At 42.2% G+C, this 17004-nt stretch overlaps 1 protein-coding gene across 3 annotated transcripts in view; it reads left to right on the forward strand.

Annotated features, from left to right (window-relative positions):
- LRGUK (leucine rich repeats and guanylate kinase domain containing) overlaps positions 1 to 17004 on the forward strand; it is a 108683-nt gene that overhangs the window by 10432 nt on the left and 81247 nt on the right. For 2 of the 3 annotated variants that reach the window (XM_042972793.1, XM_042972798.1), the window contains exons 4-5: positions 3615 to 3715; positions 7514 to 7595. In XM_042972793.1, the coding sequence (XP_042828727.1) occupies positions 3615 to 3715; positions 7514 to 7595 (183 nt within the window). The remainder of the gene's footprint in view (positions 1 to 3614; positions 3716 to 7513; positions 7596 to 17004) is intronic. The other variant, XM_042972803.1, reaches the window with a different exon arrangement.

Raw genomic sequence — 17004 nt, forward strand, 5'->3', positions numbered from 1 at the left:
TTCAGTTATTTCCAAATGTAAGCTTTGCGGCACCTGATATGGTTTAATTCCACCAAACTTGATGTAAATGCTATTGTGGATTCATTTGCATATTGATGCTCTACTTGGCATATAAAAAAAAGTCACCATGACTGATGAGTAAAGAAAGAGGCACCGGTCAGCAAACATTACGTTATGCTACCGTTGAAATGCGCTCAGTGATGTTGAAGAGTAGCCCACTGAATGTTTGCTTTGTTTTTTCCTTGAAAGAGATGGCTCATTACTTCTTAAATGCTTCCTGAATATTTGATGATTCCCTTGTCTTTCCCACTATTAGTTTATTCAATGCAGATGAATTGGTCCCCACCGTCCCCCCCCCCCTTTTTTCCCCCTTTAATGGATTCTTTTCTTTATTTTGCCTTTCTACATTTTAATTCTGGCCAGTTACCTCTGTTCTTATTTGAGCACCAGGGATTCACACATTTATTTTTTCCTCTCTTCTTCTGCCGTCTCTATACATGTGGTTGACTCTCTCAACTCTCACCATTTGTAGTTCCCTGTCACGTATTTGTTGTGACCTCTTGCTCACATCTAATGAAATTAGTCACATCTTCTTCGGAACTTGATTCTTGTTTCTAATTCTCTGGTCTTATTTGAAGCCGAAGTGGCCAGTGTCTGTGTTGTTTACACTTCGGTGGAAGTCAGCAGTTGTTACTTCGAACCTGTTTTCTTCACTGATTGTCTTTCCACTAGCTTCTTTGGCCTTTATTGTGACAGTTAAATGTTGCCGATGCGGTTTTCCCTGGCTCGTGTCTGATTTCTTCCCCTCCTATGACAGCAGTAATTAAAATTCAGCCTTGCTTTTCAGTGGCTAAGAAATATTCCAGCATTGTTTATTCCTCAAATGCTACTGTTTTGAAAGACTTATTACTTTTTTTCTAGTTGTTTTAAATCTTTTTTTTTTTTAATGGAAAATTACAAAAGTGCAATCGGAGACTATTGTAATGAACATTCAAGATTCCACACTTATTGGCTCATGGCCCGTCTGGTTTCACCTATACCTCTCTCTCCACCTTCCCGGGGGCTATTTTAGTTTTTTTTTTTTTTAATGTTTTATTTATTTTTTAAATGTTTGTTTGTTTGTTTATTTATTTATTTATTTATTTTGAGAGAGAGAGAGAGAGACAGCGCGAGCCTGCACCAACAGGGGAGGGGCAGAGAGAGAGAGGAGAGAGGGAGAATCTCAAGCAGGCTCCCCACTGTCAGTGAAGTGCCTGGCCAGGGCTCCATCCCTGAAGCAAAGATCAGGACCTGAGCAGAGATCAGGAGGGGGCGGCTGGGCCACCCTAGGGTCCCTCCCCAGGGTTATCTTAAAGCAAATCCAGGTATCCAATCTTGGGAAACAGTTCTCAGCATTCGTTCTGGCAGGAGCTGCCCCGCCCCCCACCACTCCAAGGTTGGTTTCCTTTCCTGGATAAGGAATTGCCCCGTGTAGCCGTGGGGGCTTCATACCCTGGCATCCACAGTTGCGAATGGCGCTTTCCTCACATCAGTCTTCTTTAATCTTTTACGGCCCATTTTTGTAGCTCATCAAGTGCTTGAGAACCAACTGTAGGGCGCAGCTTTCTGAAACGTTATGATGTAGACCAGATTGCACCTTGCATCAGAGTCACCTGGGGGGCCTGTTAAAACGCCGATGGCTGTGCCCCACCCTCAGTTTCTGATTCTGTAGCTCTGGGGTGGGACTTGATGATTTGCATTTCTAAATTAGTTCCCTGGGGAAGCGGATGTTTCCCCGTCCGCGACCACACTTTGAGAACCACCGTCGTAGACGCAAGGAACTCCTGCCATCTGGTGGACACGGGGGTCACTGCACCGAGTGGGGATCATTGGGCCTGCGTGGGTCAGAAGCCCAGCAACCTAGACCATGCATTTTTTTTCCCTGTCAGAGTGATTTGAAGGCTTTGGTGGTGCATAAAGCGTGAGACGTACTCGCCATTTCCTTATCTCCATCTGCGTGGTAGCTGCTGCTTCTGCTTAAGACAGCTCCTCCGTGCGGCACCTACCTGCCCACAGAAAGACCAGCTCCAGGGAGGTTCGCGCTGCTGGACGGTAATAGTGTTGAGGCCACTACTGACTGCTAGACATGGAGCTGAGCTCAGAAGGACAAATGGGCAAGACTTGCGAAGTAATGGCCGTTTCTCAGGTGTCCTTTTCCGGGCGGCCTTCCTTCACGGCATCAATTGCCACCAAAGTGTTAAAGTCTCAGTGTATTTGTCTGTCCTAGAACAGTTCCATAAAGACAGGCTAACAAAGGGTGTGACTTAGAGCAGAGGAATGAAGTCAAATTTGGTGGGGATCTTGTGAAAGGGGCGGGGCCCGGTGGCTGTCGCTCATGGTGCCTGCTTCACCTGCTCCTGGGCAGGACCCTCGCTGCTGGCCTTGCCCCCTTCTCTGGGTGTGTCTGCCACCTGGTGACAGGGCGAAACAGTGGGCTCAGCTTCAGGTGTGGGGGCTCCATCCTCCCAGCAGGGGCCTTCCTCTGAGTGATCCTAATAGCTGCTCCTGTGACATAGAATGAAAAGAGAGAAAGAGCAGGGGATGCTGTTATTATGACTGTTTTCAGGTGGAAACAGGTGTTCCTGCTAAATCCTCCTCCTAGGAGTCTTCTGTGTCTTTTTCTTTTCTTTTTTTTTTTTAAGTTTATTTATTTTTGAGACAGAGAGAGACAGAGCATGAACGGGGGAGGGTCAGAGAGAGAGGGAGACACAGAATCGGGAGCAGGCTCCAGGCTCTGAGCCATCAGCCCAGAGCCCGACGCGGGGCTTGAACTCACAGACCGCGAGATTGTGACCTGAGCCAAAGTCGGACGCTTAACCGACTGAGCCACCCAGGCGCCCCTGTGTCTTTTTCTAACTCCTGCTGCCCAGAAGCGAGCCTCTGCCCTAAGGGGGCAGAGAAAGGCCGCACAGCACGTCACCGTTTTTGTGTTTTATGTGTACCAGCGTCAGAGCCCAACCCTTTACTTGGTATTCGAGGTTTAGAATCTTTGCTTGGGATAAAATGGAAAACTCTGACATGCTTCCAAACCAAGCCAGAGTCCAAGTAAAATAATAGCAATAATTGAAATCACTTCAAATAATTAATGAGGTTTAGGATTCAGTCCAACTACAACAAAATTGAATTTATATCAAAGAAAGTTCTCTAACTGGGGCATTTTCGGTCTTTCTGAAAAGACTTAATTCAGTTACTTAGGGGCTAATATCAAGAGGATTATCTAAGGCTTTCGTTTCTCGTCCTTGGCTCCAAGTCTGGTACTTTTTGAAGCATTTGGCTGTTAGTGCACGGAGAGTGAGCTGGGACATGGGAGGTGCACTGGTCACTTGAAAAGGGGGATGGGAGTGGTGGGGAGGCCCTGGGGAAGAAGGTTCAAATTAGGAGCTCATGGAGAGCTTTCTACCCTTGGTGTGTTTTGCACATTCCTATTTTTCTCCATTTCACTTGTTTGGAAAAATAAAGTGCCTGCAACTGGTGTAATTAAAAAATGTTCTGATGTAACACATGCTGTTTTTAACGGCTTAGTCTAATTTTTCTTTTATTGGCTTATCTTGTTCTGTATTTGTTTTTCCCCTCAGATTTGTCCTGTGTGAGTTGTATGCCTTACCTTCTAGAACTTAATGCTTCTCACAACAAACTGACTACGTTCTTCAATTTCAAGCCGCCCAAAAATCTCAAGGTAGAGTTTATCAATACATTAATTACATACGTTAACCGGTCTGCAAAGGACATTCACAAGCAAAACAGCACTGAAGTAGGGAATTTTGAGAGCATAAGATAGGAGAGTAAATCGTATAAAGGCCTGAAATGAAATAAAAGGGGATGTGTGTATCATTTATGGAAAAGGAAAGTGGTCTGTCTGCAGATAATCTCTTCAGGAAGCTTTGCTAAAGCATAGTGTTCAGGCTGAAGCAACAGACTTCCTTCGGTCTCTCCCCCACATTTAAATACTGGCAATTATTTGTGTATTTTTAACATAGTATAAAATTTTATACCTGGGGCGCCTGGGTGGCTCAGTCGGTTAAGCGTCCGATTTCGGCTCAGGTCAGGATCTCGCAGTCCATGAGTTCGAGCCCCGCGTCGGGCTCTGTGCTGACAGCTCAGAGCCTGGAGCCTGTTTCAGATTCTGTGTCTTCCTTTCTCTCTGCCCCTCCCCTGTTCATGCTTTATCTCTCTCTGTCTCAAAAATAAATAAACGTTAAAAAAAATTAAAAAAAAAAATTTTATGCCTGGAAAATCTGTAAAAATTTCCTTGGGAGCTCAAATTTTGCCTCCTTATTGATCCAACCTTTTTTTTTTTCCCCTCGTTTTCTTTTTCTCTTTTCTTCTTCTTTTTTTTTTTTTGAGCAATGATTTCAGATCTGCATCCGTCTCTGAGGTTGCTCCTGCCTCTGACACTGAACTTAACCCTGTGAGCAGCCTGTTCCATGTCGTGTCTCGTGCATTCATGTGCACACAGACCACCTGGGGCTCTCGTGAAACTAGGGATTCTGAGCCAGGACATCCCAAGTCAGGCCTGAGACTGGGGTGTTTAACAACCGCCTCAGGCGATGCCCCTGCTGGGGGTCCATGGGCCACACTTCAGCAGAGAGGTTATAGACTGGTGGTTCCCAGACTTTTCTGCACATTGCAGTCCCCTGGGGACTTCTCAAAACTAATGGCTGGATCTCGGTGCCAGAGAGTCTGATTCAAGAGGTCCAAGGTAAGGCCCAGGCCTGGAATTTTTTTTTTTGTTTTTTTAATTATTAACTGTCACCAATTTTATTTTATTGTTTTTTTAAAGTTTATTTGGGGGCCTGCGTGGCTCAGTCAGTGAAGCGTCCAACTTTGGCTCAGGTCATGATCTCACGGTTCATGGGTTCGAGCCCCACATCGGGCTCTGTGCCGACCGCTCGGAGCCTGGAGCCTGCTTCGGATTCTGTGTCTCCCTCTCTCTCTGCCTCTCCCCCACTTATGCTCTGTCTCTCTCTCTCTCAAAATAAGTAAACTTTATTATTATTATTATTTTTAATGTTTATTTTTGAGAGAGAGAAGGAGAAAATGAGCAGGGGAGGGGCAGAGAGAGAACCCCAAGCAGGCTCCACCCTCAGCTCTGAGTTCAACATGAGGCTCCAGTCAGGGCTCTATCTCAAGGCCTGAGCCAAAATTGAGAGTGGGATGCTTGACTGACAGAGGCACCCAGGTGCCCCCCGGACGTGGAATTTTTAAAACAACCCCAGGTGGCTCTAATGTACCAGCAAATTTGGGAACCATTGCCACAAGCTTGGGATTAATAATCTAGTAGACTCAAATATTTCATTAAGTAGTTTAAGGAATGGGCATCAGTTATTGCCATTTATTATCTATTTTATTTTATTTACAAACCGAATTGCCTTAGATCCTAAGTATTCTGCCGAAGCTTGCACAAATATGAAAATTTGTGTGAAATCAAGAACCTCACATCACCTGTATTGCCAGTGAGACACTTTTCTTAATTTTTCTTCTGTTCACTCCATTTCTATCAGTAGTGGGTTTTTTTTTCCTCCTTCGAAATTAGAGTGATTGCCAAGGTGACATTCCTTTGTCCAAATAAGCCACACGAGGTACCTGTTTGTACTAGGTGTGGGGCCACATGGTCTCCAGGTTATCGCGAATTGTATTTGCAGGGCTGTTTTCTTTTCCCTCCTTTGCTGCCCCCTTCTGCTTTGTCCTAAGCCCCAGGTCACTTAGTCATGGCAACAGCGTGACCCCATCCCTGAGAAAAACTTCCTTGCAAGTTCTTCCATTCACATCCTTACCTCCTCCTCCCCCAAGGAGGCTTCACGAATTAACAAAAGCATCTCAGATACCCCATCTTTAAGGTTCTGAGCTCCCCAAGAGTAACGAGCTAATCTATTGGTAACTTTAGGGAAGTGCCTGCAAATTGCCAGACTGCCCTGGCGGGGTGCTTCAGCCCCACACGAACTCTGCGTGAGCCTGGGGACAATGACCACGGCCTTCCTGTGTTTTCAGTACCTTATCTTATGGATTCCTCCCTGTGCTTTCCCAGTAAGTCAGGCCTGTGTTCAACAGGCCACCCCCTTGAAAAGCTCTGCTTCCTTTCCACTTAATATCTGTGAGCCTTGTGCCACCAGCCAAGAAGGCATACCTCTGAAGAACAGAGGCTTGTTCTCAAACACTCTTGGTATTTCCCAGAATGCTTTTGCTTTTAGCGGGTACACAAGGTTCATTTGACGGATGGGACTTTAGGCAAGACTTCAGGTCCATTGGAACTCCCAGGGGGAGTCCGCGATCTCAGGACCCTTTAAGGTCTCTCAGCCAGGCTGGCATCATAGCCGCGTAGAGGGCACAATATTGGCGTATCACCCCCACAGGGGTAGAGTTAGAGATGAGCAGGCGCAGCTGTGGCACGAGAAGAACGGTGTTAATAAAAAGCGTTAATTACAAGAAAGCCTAGATCATTAGTTTATGTCAAGTCCATCACAACTAGACAGAAGACAAAAGCAAATATGGAACTTCATTCCATCATGCCACACTGACTTCTTACTTTGGTCATGGTCTGCCTTTTACCTAGTTGTTGGAATTTATGGATGCATAAAATGTGGTGTTCCCATTGTTTGTTTGTTTTTTCATACTAACAGCATTTTGTTTGCACGTTACTATTTCTTCACATGGTCCGCACATTTGTGTTTTACTATGTGGTCCTGTTGCCATGGTGTCTGTAATTGACTTGATCCGTTTTCTTCTGCCACTTGTGTTTCCAACATGTTTTTTAGTATTCAGTATGGAAAAGTTTTAATATTTAAAGTATTTCGTATTTAATACATTGATAAAATAATCTTAGTACTTGTTTGGGGGTGGGATGAGTGTTTTGAAAAGTTTTATTTCTTAATCATTTTTGTTCATCTTTTGCTAGTGGGTGAGAAGTTAAAGTCCTTGCACGTTTTTTTCAGTCCCCTGGTTTTTGAATAGGAACGACTGATGTTGCTGAAAATGCTTTCCTAAAATAGTCAATTTTGAGAAAGGGTGTTAAGTGGATGAGATGTAGCCCTGAGGGATGAATGGGAAAGATTTTTCTGGCACTTGTGTGGAGTAGAAAAGGCACAGGGAAGATAAGAATGTGAGCTCAGTGAGCTCAGCTTCCTGGGCAGTAGACAAAATGAAAGACGAGGTGGTAAGAGTGAAATCGAGGGGAGTCTTCAAGGGAGATTAAGAAAGTTTGAAGTAACTGCTGGAAAGGGAGAGAGGAACGTCAGGAATCGAAAACGTCTGGGTTGTCGCGGTGTCTGCATCGGCCACAGGGAAGGGGCTCCTCCCCAGTACCCCTCAGAGTGAGCAGACGAGGATCTGGTAAGGAAATAGCTGTGTTAGCTGTGGCGTATTTTCAGTTCTAAACTCTAACCCCGCACCCAGAAGGGTATTTTTTTTGTGCGATGAATTGTTGTGGTTAAGTGAACGAAAAAAAAACTTTGACATCCCGTTCTCTTTTTCTCATCAGAAGGTGGATTTTTCCTGCAACCAAATTTCTGAAATGTGTGATTTGTCGGCTTACCAGGCTCTCACTAAACTCATTTTGGACAGTATCCTTTGAATGTACAAAGGGGAAATTCGGGCGTCATAGGCCCATTAATAAGCGTATACTTCGATGGCGTGAAGTGGCGGCAGATACACAGTTTGCTAGAGATGGCTGATGCACCTGAGGGATTAAGAATTGATATTCGCAAAAGGAAGAAAGATAGTGTATTTACCAAGGAGTAAGATCGTAAGCCAGGCTTGTCAAGAGCCTCTTACACCCAAAAAGCTAAGTAAGACAGTTATTCTTCTGATAAACATAGGTTTATTTTTATTTGTAGAACCAGATAAGAAGTTCTGGGGTTTTTTTTTTGCTTTTTTAATGTTTGTCTATTCTTTTTTTTTTTTTTTTTTTTTTTTTTGCCAAAAGATCTTCCTTTATTTTTTTTTTTTAATATATGAAATTTAATGTTTGTCTATTCTTGAGAGAGAGAGCATGAGCGTGCGTGCACGCGAGCAGGGGAGGGGCAGAGAGCAAGGGGGACACAGAATCTGAAGCAGGCTCCAGGCTCTGAGCGGTCAGCACAGAGCCCAGTGTGGGGCTCGAACCCATGAACCATGAGGTCATGACCTGAGCCAAAGTCGGATGCTCAACTGACGGAGCCACCCAGGCGCTCCAAGAAGTTCTGTTTTAACTAACTCTTCAAATTTACTTAAACTTGGGCCCTCATTTATTTAAATTCAATATCTGAAAATCCAGCCATGACCAAAAGGAATATAAGTGATTTTTTTATTTTACAAAAGCATTTATAGTAAGCTCCCTTTGAATAGCAAGCTTCTCTATTGCATTTAAAATATACTTTCATTTTTTTTAAAAAAAGCAAAACCAACAACTTTTGATGAGCAAACAGCCTCAGGACCGTCTCTTTTGCATGAGTCAGGCTCCCGTGCAAACAGAGCAAATACCTTAAAGCAGGCCCACTCCAGCCTCAAGAGCCTAAGGGGTTAATTGGGGATCTGTGAGTTTAATGAGCTTCAGCCTCTTTACACCAGAGACTGATGTTTTCTGAGAAGGGAGCAGCGCCTTCTCTTTCTCAGTATCTTTCTAGCCACCTGAGGATTTTTCAGGGTCGAGCGGGGAATGGATTGATTGCCCTTGGGTGCCTCATTCCAGGGACAGAGCAGCAGTTAGAACACTACACTTGTAATGAGACCGAGACGTGGGGAGAACAGAAGATGTGTTTTCTTGAAGACGTATTTTGTTGGAAACAAAAACAAAACCCTTTTTCACGTATGATGGGACACTTAAAACGTAGCGCCACGCTCTTTAGAACTGGGGTGTGAGAATGAACTGTTAGTGGGCATTTAGATGGTGCTCTTGAAGAGGGCAAGTTCTCTTGAATGTAGCCTAATGAGAAAATGATCAAAATGAAATGTTTTGATGGCAAACTACAAGTAGTACACACGAGCAGCACCTGGCCGTAGAACTTCCACTTGACTTATGACAGTCGTACATACTGAATTTGTAGGGAGGTGGAGGCAGACGGTCCAGAAGCCGCCTGGCTCAGAAATCCACTCAGGCCGCCTCGAAGAACACTGCTCCAGGAAGACTGGTGGCCTCAAAATCAGCATTGCCTGGAACTTCTTAGAAATGCAGGCTCTGGGACTCTGCCCCAGACCCCTGAAATGAGACTCTGCATTTTTAACAAGACCCCCAGGTGATGTGAGTGCACATTAACGTTGGGAAGGACTGGTCTAGAAGCCGGCTTCCCCCCAAACTCATGCCAGCCAGAAGGGAGTGAGCTTCCAGAGTTCTGTCTAATCTTCAGGGTACCCTGAATGAGCTCTGTCAGTTGACAGTCTGGGCTCTGTGGGCTCAAAATAGAGGGTGCAGTTTGAAGCATTTCTATCATGAAAGTCTTAAGTTCTATATACATTTATCTTTCCTTGTAAAAAACTAAACTATTAAACTATTATGACTAACCTAAAACTGATATCAAATATGAAGAAAGGAATTAGAGTTTGTTTTTTGTTTTTGTTCTTTAAACTTGACTTTAGATGTAGCAATTCAGGCTTATCTCCAAAGTATAAAAAGCTGTAATTATTACATTAGAACCAATTGAAATTCAGAACATGGACACATAATCAAAATGTCACATGGTGTCATTTCTCACCTGTGGGTTTTTTAAGTTTATATATTTATTTTGAGAGCGAGCAGCAGAGAGGGAGGGAGAGAGAGAATCCCAAGCTGGCTCTGTGCTATCAGCACGGAGCCCGATGCGGGGCTCAATCCCACAAACTGAACCATGAGATCGTGACCTGAGCTGAAGTCAAGAGTCGGACATTTGACTGACTGAGCCACCCAGGCACCCCTCAGCTGTGTTTTTTAAAATGCAAATGCAAGTAATCAAAACAAGCTACTCTTCATAAACTATTAATGAAATAAACTTTTTAGCTTACCATTTTGAAAAGACAAGCTAGTTTTTTAAACAGTACCAAATATGCCTCTTTTGTTCTGTTCAAATGTGTCATACTGTGTATGTGATTAGAGTTTTGAAAAGAATGAAAAGCCTTACAATAAAAAAGAATTGTTAAACAACTTTTTTAATGCCAGTACATTTGAATACTTAGATGAAATGGAAAAATTTCTAGAAAAATCACCAAAATGCTGATTTGGAAATAGAAACCCTGTGTAGTCCTGTAACTATAAATGCAGTTCATTATAAATTAATTAAATTAAAACCCTCATATTAAAAAAATCCACCAGACCCAAATTTTTAAGAACTGATCTTCCAATAATGAACACATTCTTTCAAGGTTAAGCATAGAAGGAATTTTCACAATTGATTCTAAGGAGATTACTTTGATATCCAGAAGCAGACAAAGAAGAATAAGGGAAAGGAAAATGGCAGACTCATTTCACTCATGATCTAGATATAAAAATCCTAAACAAATGCTGGCAACTGAATCTGACAGTATTTGAGAAAAGTTAATATACCATGACCAAGTGTGGTTTATCTCATGAATATAAGGATAGTTTAATATTAGAGAGGCCACAAATGTCAGTAACTACATTAACAGATTAAGAGAAATAAACCATATGATCAGTAGATATAGAAACTCCAATAGATACAGAAAATTTAATAAAATCTAATTTGCAATAAAAAACTCTTAGTAAGCTAGTAATGGGGAGTTTCCTCAACTTGGTAATGTCTACAAAAATATTTGAAACAAACATTGTCCTGACTGGGGACATGTTCTAAGCATCCTTTAAAATTGGGAGCAAGCCAAAGATCACCACCGTCGCCACTTCTATCCATCATTGTTTTGGAGGTTTTAGTTAGCACTCTAAAGCAAGAGAAAAAAACCTGAAAGTGTAAAGATTGGAAGGAGAAGATTAAAGTCATTTTTTTTGCAAATGATATGACTGTCCATAGAGAATATCAAAACTAACTGGTAATAAACTACTAGAAATAATAGTTTTGAGAGTTCAGCAAAGCAGTTGGATGTGACTTCAATAGACAGAAGTGAATTGCATTTCTCTACATCGCAAGCAATTAGAAAATACAACTTAAAAGAGAGACGCCATTTACAAGAGCAATAAAAATGAATCTTATTAACAATGAATAAGACCTGTGTGGGGGGGAAATATAATAAAACTTTATTGAAGAGTGTTAAAGACCTAACTAAAGAGAAATATATTCCGTGTTTCCAGACCGGAAGACTGGAGAAGATGTATAAAAAGAACTTTATAGAAAATGAATCAGATAAGGCTAATAAACATATGACTAGCTGTCAGTCTCATTTGTGTTCAGAGAAATGCATCCCAAGACCACCTGAGATACCATATTCATTCAATTGATAAAATTTAAGAGATCTAAAAATATCAAGTGTTGGAGAACATGTAGGTCAAAAGGATCTTTTTTTTTTTTTTCTTCCTTTGGGTATGAAATTAGTTCTGCTTGGAAAGCAATTTTATACTCTTTTTATAAAGTTGAACATCCAAATTCCCCATGGCCTAGCGCTTTCAATCCTACATGTGGGCAGTTGAGCACGTGTGTATCTGGAGGCTTGAATAAGAAGGCTCAGAGCAACACTGCTTGTAATAGCAAAAAATTGAAACAGCCCAGATGCTCATTGATAAGAGAAAGTACAAATTATGTTATACTCATCCTAGCATATCATATAGTACTGAAAATGAAATAGATCTCCATGCAGCAATAGGGATGCATCTTAATAAAATTAAGTACAATTTTCGTGTAAAACCAAAGGGGAAAAGGAAGAGGAAATAGTTTGCACAGTGGTGGTCTCCAAGAGGGGGGCAGCGGGTACAACAGGAGAGGCATGCAGAGGGAGATTATGGCTCATGTTCTCCTTCTTGGGCTGGAGGTGGGGGTGGGGGTGATTTCAAGAGTGTTCATTAGATTTTTGGGGCACCTGGATGGCTCAGTGAGTTAAGCATCTCTTGATTTCAGCTCAGGTCACGATCTCACAGTTTGTGAGATCGAGCCCTGCATTGGGGCTCCTCGCTGAGCTTGGAGCCTGCTGGAGATTCTCTCTTCCTCTTCCTCACCCTCTGCCCTCCCCTGATCACTCACTCTCAAAAAAAAGTGTTCATTAGATTTTTAAAAATAAATATAAACAGGCCATGTGGGGGCAAATGCTGTACCTGTGTCCATCAAACATGTTTTAAATCTGAAGATTATTAATTTCTTTGAAAATAGCTATTTGCCAAGCTTCAAACCCGAGCCGTATCGGCATCCCCTGGAGGGCTTGTGAAAGCACCTCTTGCTGGCCTGCACCCTCAGAACTTCTGGCTGAGGGGGTCTGGGGTGGTGGCTGAGAATTTGCGTTTCTAACCACTTCTCAGGTGATGCTGCTATTGCTGGACTGAGGAATGCCCTCGAAGACCCGAAGCTTTGAGCTAGCCAGTGCTCCCTGCTGTACCCCGCAGGGCAGGCTCTCCTAACCTGCAGCCATTCTGTGTGCCCTTTTTAGAAGTTTGGCTCTTCTCTTTTTTGTGCTTTTTATATTTGTTCAAGCCTTCCTTAGTGAGAATGTCTTTTCTGTTTGAGGGGAACAAGCATGCTTTTGTTTAAAACGTAAATAAAATTGTAATTACCAACATTAAAAAGCACTTATTTAAAATAAGAACAAATCAGGGGCGCCTGGGTGGCTCAGTCGGTTGAGTGGCCGACTTCAGCTCAGGTTATGATCTTGCGGTTTGTGGGTTCGAGCCCCGCGTCGGGCTCTGTGCTGACAGCTGAGAGCCTGGAGCCTGCTTCAGATTCTGTGCCTCCCTCTCTCTCTGCTCCTCCCCTGCGTGCGCGCGCTCTCTCTCTCTCTCTCTCTCTCAAAAATAAATAAACATTAAAAAAATAGTAATAACAGATCGGTTAATCAAGCTGGTAATGCCAACATACTAATGCCTCAAAATGGATTATTAACTTTAAGACCTCAACTTTTTAGTTTATCTTATGCTATTTTGTCATTCCCTATGTGGTGAAGTGATGGTTGATTGCCAATCGTCTCAATCAGAAGAGGTAAACGTTGGCAGGTATAAGTCAATGTATTCAGTCTTGAGAAAGAATGCTCTGTGTTCTTTACCTATAAATATTGATTGTTCATTGGAATTTGTCTTATGACTATAGAACCATGGAATTTTTAAAAAGTGATCACAGAATTTTAAGATCCAGACTGACTTTAGAGATTCTTACCAACTGTTCTTTTATGGAAGTTTTTGTTTTAAGCAAAAGTGCACTTGTTCCCCTTCCTGAGACCCAGGGAGGCTCAGTGACTTGTCCCAGGTCATTTGGTCAGTGGTCGAACTGACACTAGTCTTCTGAATTCCGTTGTTTCCCCCAGGCTACAATTCATTGAGTAATTACTACTTTTATCCTCTAGCCATTTAATGTGTATGTGTGTTTCACAGAGAGATTCACTCCTATAGCGAAGAACATTTTTCACATGGTAAGGTGATATAGATCTTTCAGGATTGGTTTTGATTAAAGCCATCATTGCGGTTCTCTCTACTAAGCGAATTGTGATGGATTTCCTACTTATTTCTCAGTAACTGTTTTCTGTACACCAGAGCCATATTTTATGATTGTAGACAAATGAATGAGAGCGAATACTGAACTGGTGAATAATTCATGTCAAGCCCTGCAAACTGCTGACATCATCACCAAAATGTAAAAATAGATTGTGGGGCCTTTCCCTCACTGTAAAGTTATGCTTACGTGCCTTTGGGTTTCTTCACTCAGTTTCTGAGGACCTAAAATTCCGCTGTAAAAGATTTATTCACAGAAATGTAAAACTTTAGAGCTGGAATGCAGTATAATGATTTTGAGTTCTTTGAGTCCCTTTCTCTTGACAGTGGCCCTTGGAAATTAAAACATACCTCAAAGGGTAAAGCCAGTAAGCTAATTCATTGTAATGGCTTAGTGACTTATCAGATTATATTTCTTATTGGAAAGTCCCAAGACCTACATGAAAGAATACAAAAGAATAATGTTCAGAGGAAGGACAAGTAACATTTCACGAAGGTCCTTAAAATAAGAGAATGAGAGATTAGAGAGATAAAGATATTCCTGAAAACAAGCTGCGAACTCAGAGCTATGTAGGGACCAGTCCTATAGATTGACTATTATCCCTGCTGGTGGTCACAGATGATGTGACCGTGGTATTATGGAGGTGGGGTGGGGAGAGCTGTTGGGCCACTGTAAAAACTACTCTTCACTCAAGAACCTGATTAATTTATCGTGATTGAAATTCCTCGAAATCTAAAGGGGAGCGAAGAGTTGGGAAATAGACAGTTCTTCTGAAATGAACTTATGTCTCAACAGAGACATGCAGTCAGTTCCTCAAGCCTTGGTCCCAACGGTAGCTGCAGAAGCCAGGGCCACGTTTGCATGAGGCATCTGTGTTCCTCCTCCTTTGGGCCCTTGCAGTACTAACTTCATAAAATTGATTTGTTGTGTTAATCAAAGCTAGAGAGTAAGCCGGATGATACCAAGAGAACTGGGGATAGTCTCCAGTGTCTTGGAAAATTACTGTGTATACAATAAACCAGCTTTCCTTTTTGATCCCCCATCTCTTGATGGCTTCAGGATTCCTGTTTCCTCCTTTTCTGATCCTTGCCTCCTTCCCGCGGGAATGCTTCCTGACCCAGCTACCCACAAGCATTTGTTTTACTTTTCGCCATCATTTAGAGTATCTTCATTTTGGTTGGAGCAGAGCTACCAGGACACCAGTGCCCTTGACATAGGACTTAAAGACTATATTGCTTCCTCTGCTAAACTGAGACAGGTGGTCATTTGAAGTTTTCCTTGCCTAATTTTTCTTGCCAAAGATCACTACTCCGAGGATATTTTATTTCATTTATAGCTGTGTGTGAGTTTAATCTCTTGTTTCCCCATTTCACATCCTTTGTTACCATCTGTATCTGTGAAAATCTGGTCTTTGTTCTAGCTCTAGAATGATTATTTAAGCAGCCCAAAGAACATGGAAGCAGAAAGGGCATGGTGTTTGGGAGCATAAATGTTTATTTGTGGAGCTATTCTGGCAGGAAGCTTTATGAAAGAAGATTTGAAAATGCATATTTGATGACCAGCAAAACTACACTTCAGCCCAAGGATTGAATCTGGAACCGATGAAGAAAAATTAGGAATTTCTGGTTCATTTGGCAATATTTTCTGCCCATTGCTTCTAGTTTCCGATTTGCCTCTTTCTCTAGCCTAGGTCTTTTCAGAAAAGATCCTGGCCTTGAATCTTCCATTTTTGCCATTGGCCAACGGGTAGAGGATGTGATTCCTTGGCCTCATGTGCTTGTAATTTGGTAATGATAACAATGCCTTATATTTATGAGATACTTTATGGTTTGTGAACTTCATTCATATATACTTTCTGATTTTTTTTCCCGTAGTCAAACTTTTGGTTTTCCTAGCAACCTGGTGTTATTCCCACATTACCGATGAAAACTCTGAGCATAGAGAAGTCACATAACGAATAACTAGTAGAGTTAAGATAACTACAAAGAATTATGAGGCAAGATAATGTTTTTTGGATACTTAAGGATCCCTTCCTTCCCCTTTAAAAAATTCTTTGATTCTTCAGTTAATGGAAGGAGATACTTGGGGGGGTTGGAAGTTGACCAGAAGAGGCTTCGAGGAAGAAATGGTCTGTCTAGAGTGGCTGTCAAGAATTGAAATTACTGTGACAACTTTACAATTGCAGCAATACTCCCAGGTTTCTTCCAAAGTGGCTCTAGCATAATAAAGCCTCAGGAGTAGGAAAGAATCTGTTCTTGAGAACCTTTCAAATCCTGGCTAAACTGATAGGTGAAAATGGCATCTTGAATTGCATTCTCCTGATTAAGGGTGAAGCAGAGTGTCTTTTCCCGTGTTTATCAGCCACTTGGATATGCTCTGTTGGGAATTTTCTCAACGTATTCTTTCCCATTTTCTATTGGGTGGTTCTGTCTTTTTCTCTCTTTCTATTAAGTTACTGTCATTCTTTATGTATTCTGAATAGTAATCCTTCATCTACTATACATGTTGCAAATATATTCTCCTAGCCTATCATTTGTACCTATGTAAGAAATAAGAAGATAAGGTGATCTTTCAAAAAGAAATACTTAAGGGGCGCCTGGGTGGCTCAGTCAGTGTCTGACTTCAGATCAGGTCATGATCTCACAGTTTGTGGGTTCAAGCCCCACATCGGGCTCTGTGCTGACAGCTCAGAGCCTGGAGCCTGCTTCAGATTCTGTGACTCACTCACTCACTCTCTCGCTCTCTCTCTCTCTCTCTGCCCCTCCCCCACTCATGCTCTGTCTCTCAAAAATGAATAAACATTAAAAAAAAATCTTTAAAAAACTAAAGAGGTAAATGTTAAAGGAAGAGAAGAAGTGGAATTTGAAATCAAGTCCTGAAGAATGGGCAGGATTTAGAAAGGGTAGGAAAGCAATGTGAAAAAAAGATACACTACTATGTCAGAAAGTCCTTGGTGTACATTCCAGAACTACTGACAAGACCGACCTGGCAGAAATGGGGAATCCTCACTGGATTATAATGGAGATGAAACTGGAGCCATAGGCTTTGCTTAAAGTCAGGGGCGTTAGATGCCAGAGGGAGGAATTTGGAATTTGTCCGGTGAGAATTTGATTGCAACAAGATTTCCAATCGATATTTTGAAAAAAGTAACCTGACTACAGCGTGTAAAGTGATTTGAGGCCGGAAGAAATGGATGTTAGAAGTACCCATCGGTGCTAAAGCTGAATTAAGTTGGCAGAGGAGTGAATGAAAAGGAAGGAAATAATTAAAGAGGTGTTTAAAAGCGAAACATGCCAAGTCTTGCTGATTGATTGGATGCCCTGAAGATTATAGGTGGCTGAGAGAGTGGTGATGTCTTTGGCTACTTGGGAAGGGACACAGGAGCTTTGATGGGGAGATGATACCAAATCCTGGAACTTTGCCAAAT

This window comes from Panthera tigris, chromosome A2, assembly GCF_018350195.1.
Source record: "Panthera tigris isolate Pti1 chromosome A2, P.tigris_Pti1_mat1.1, whole genome shotgun sequence".
Taxonomy (NCBI): domain Eukaryota; kingdom Metazoa; phylum Chordata; class Mammalia; order Carnivora; family Felidae; genus Panthera; species Panthera tigris.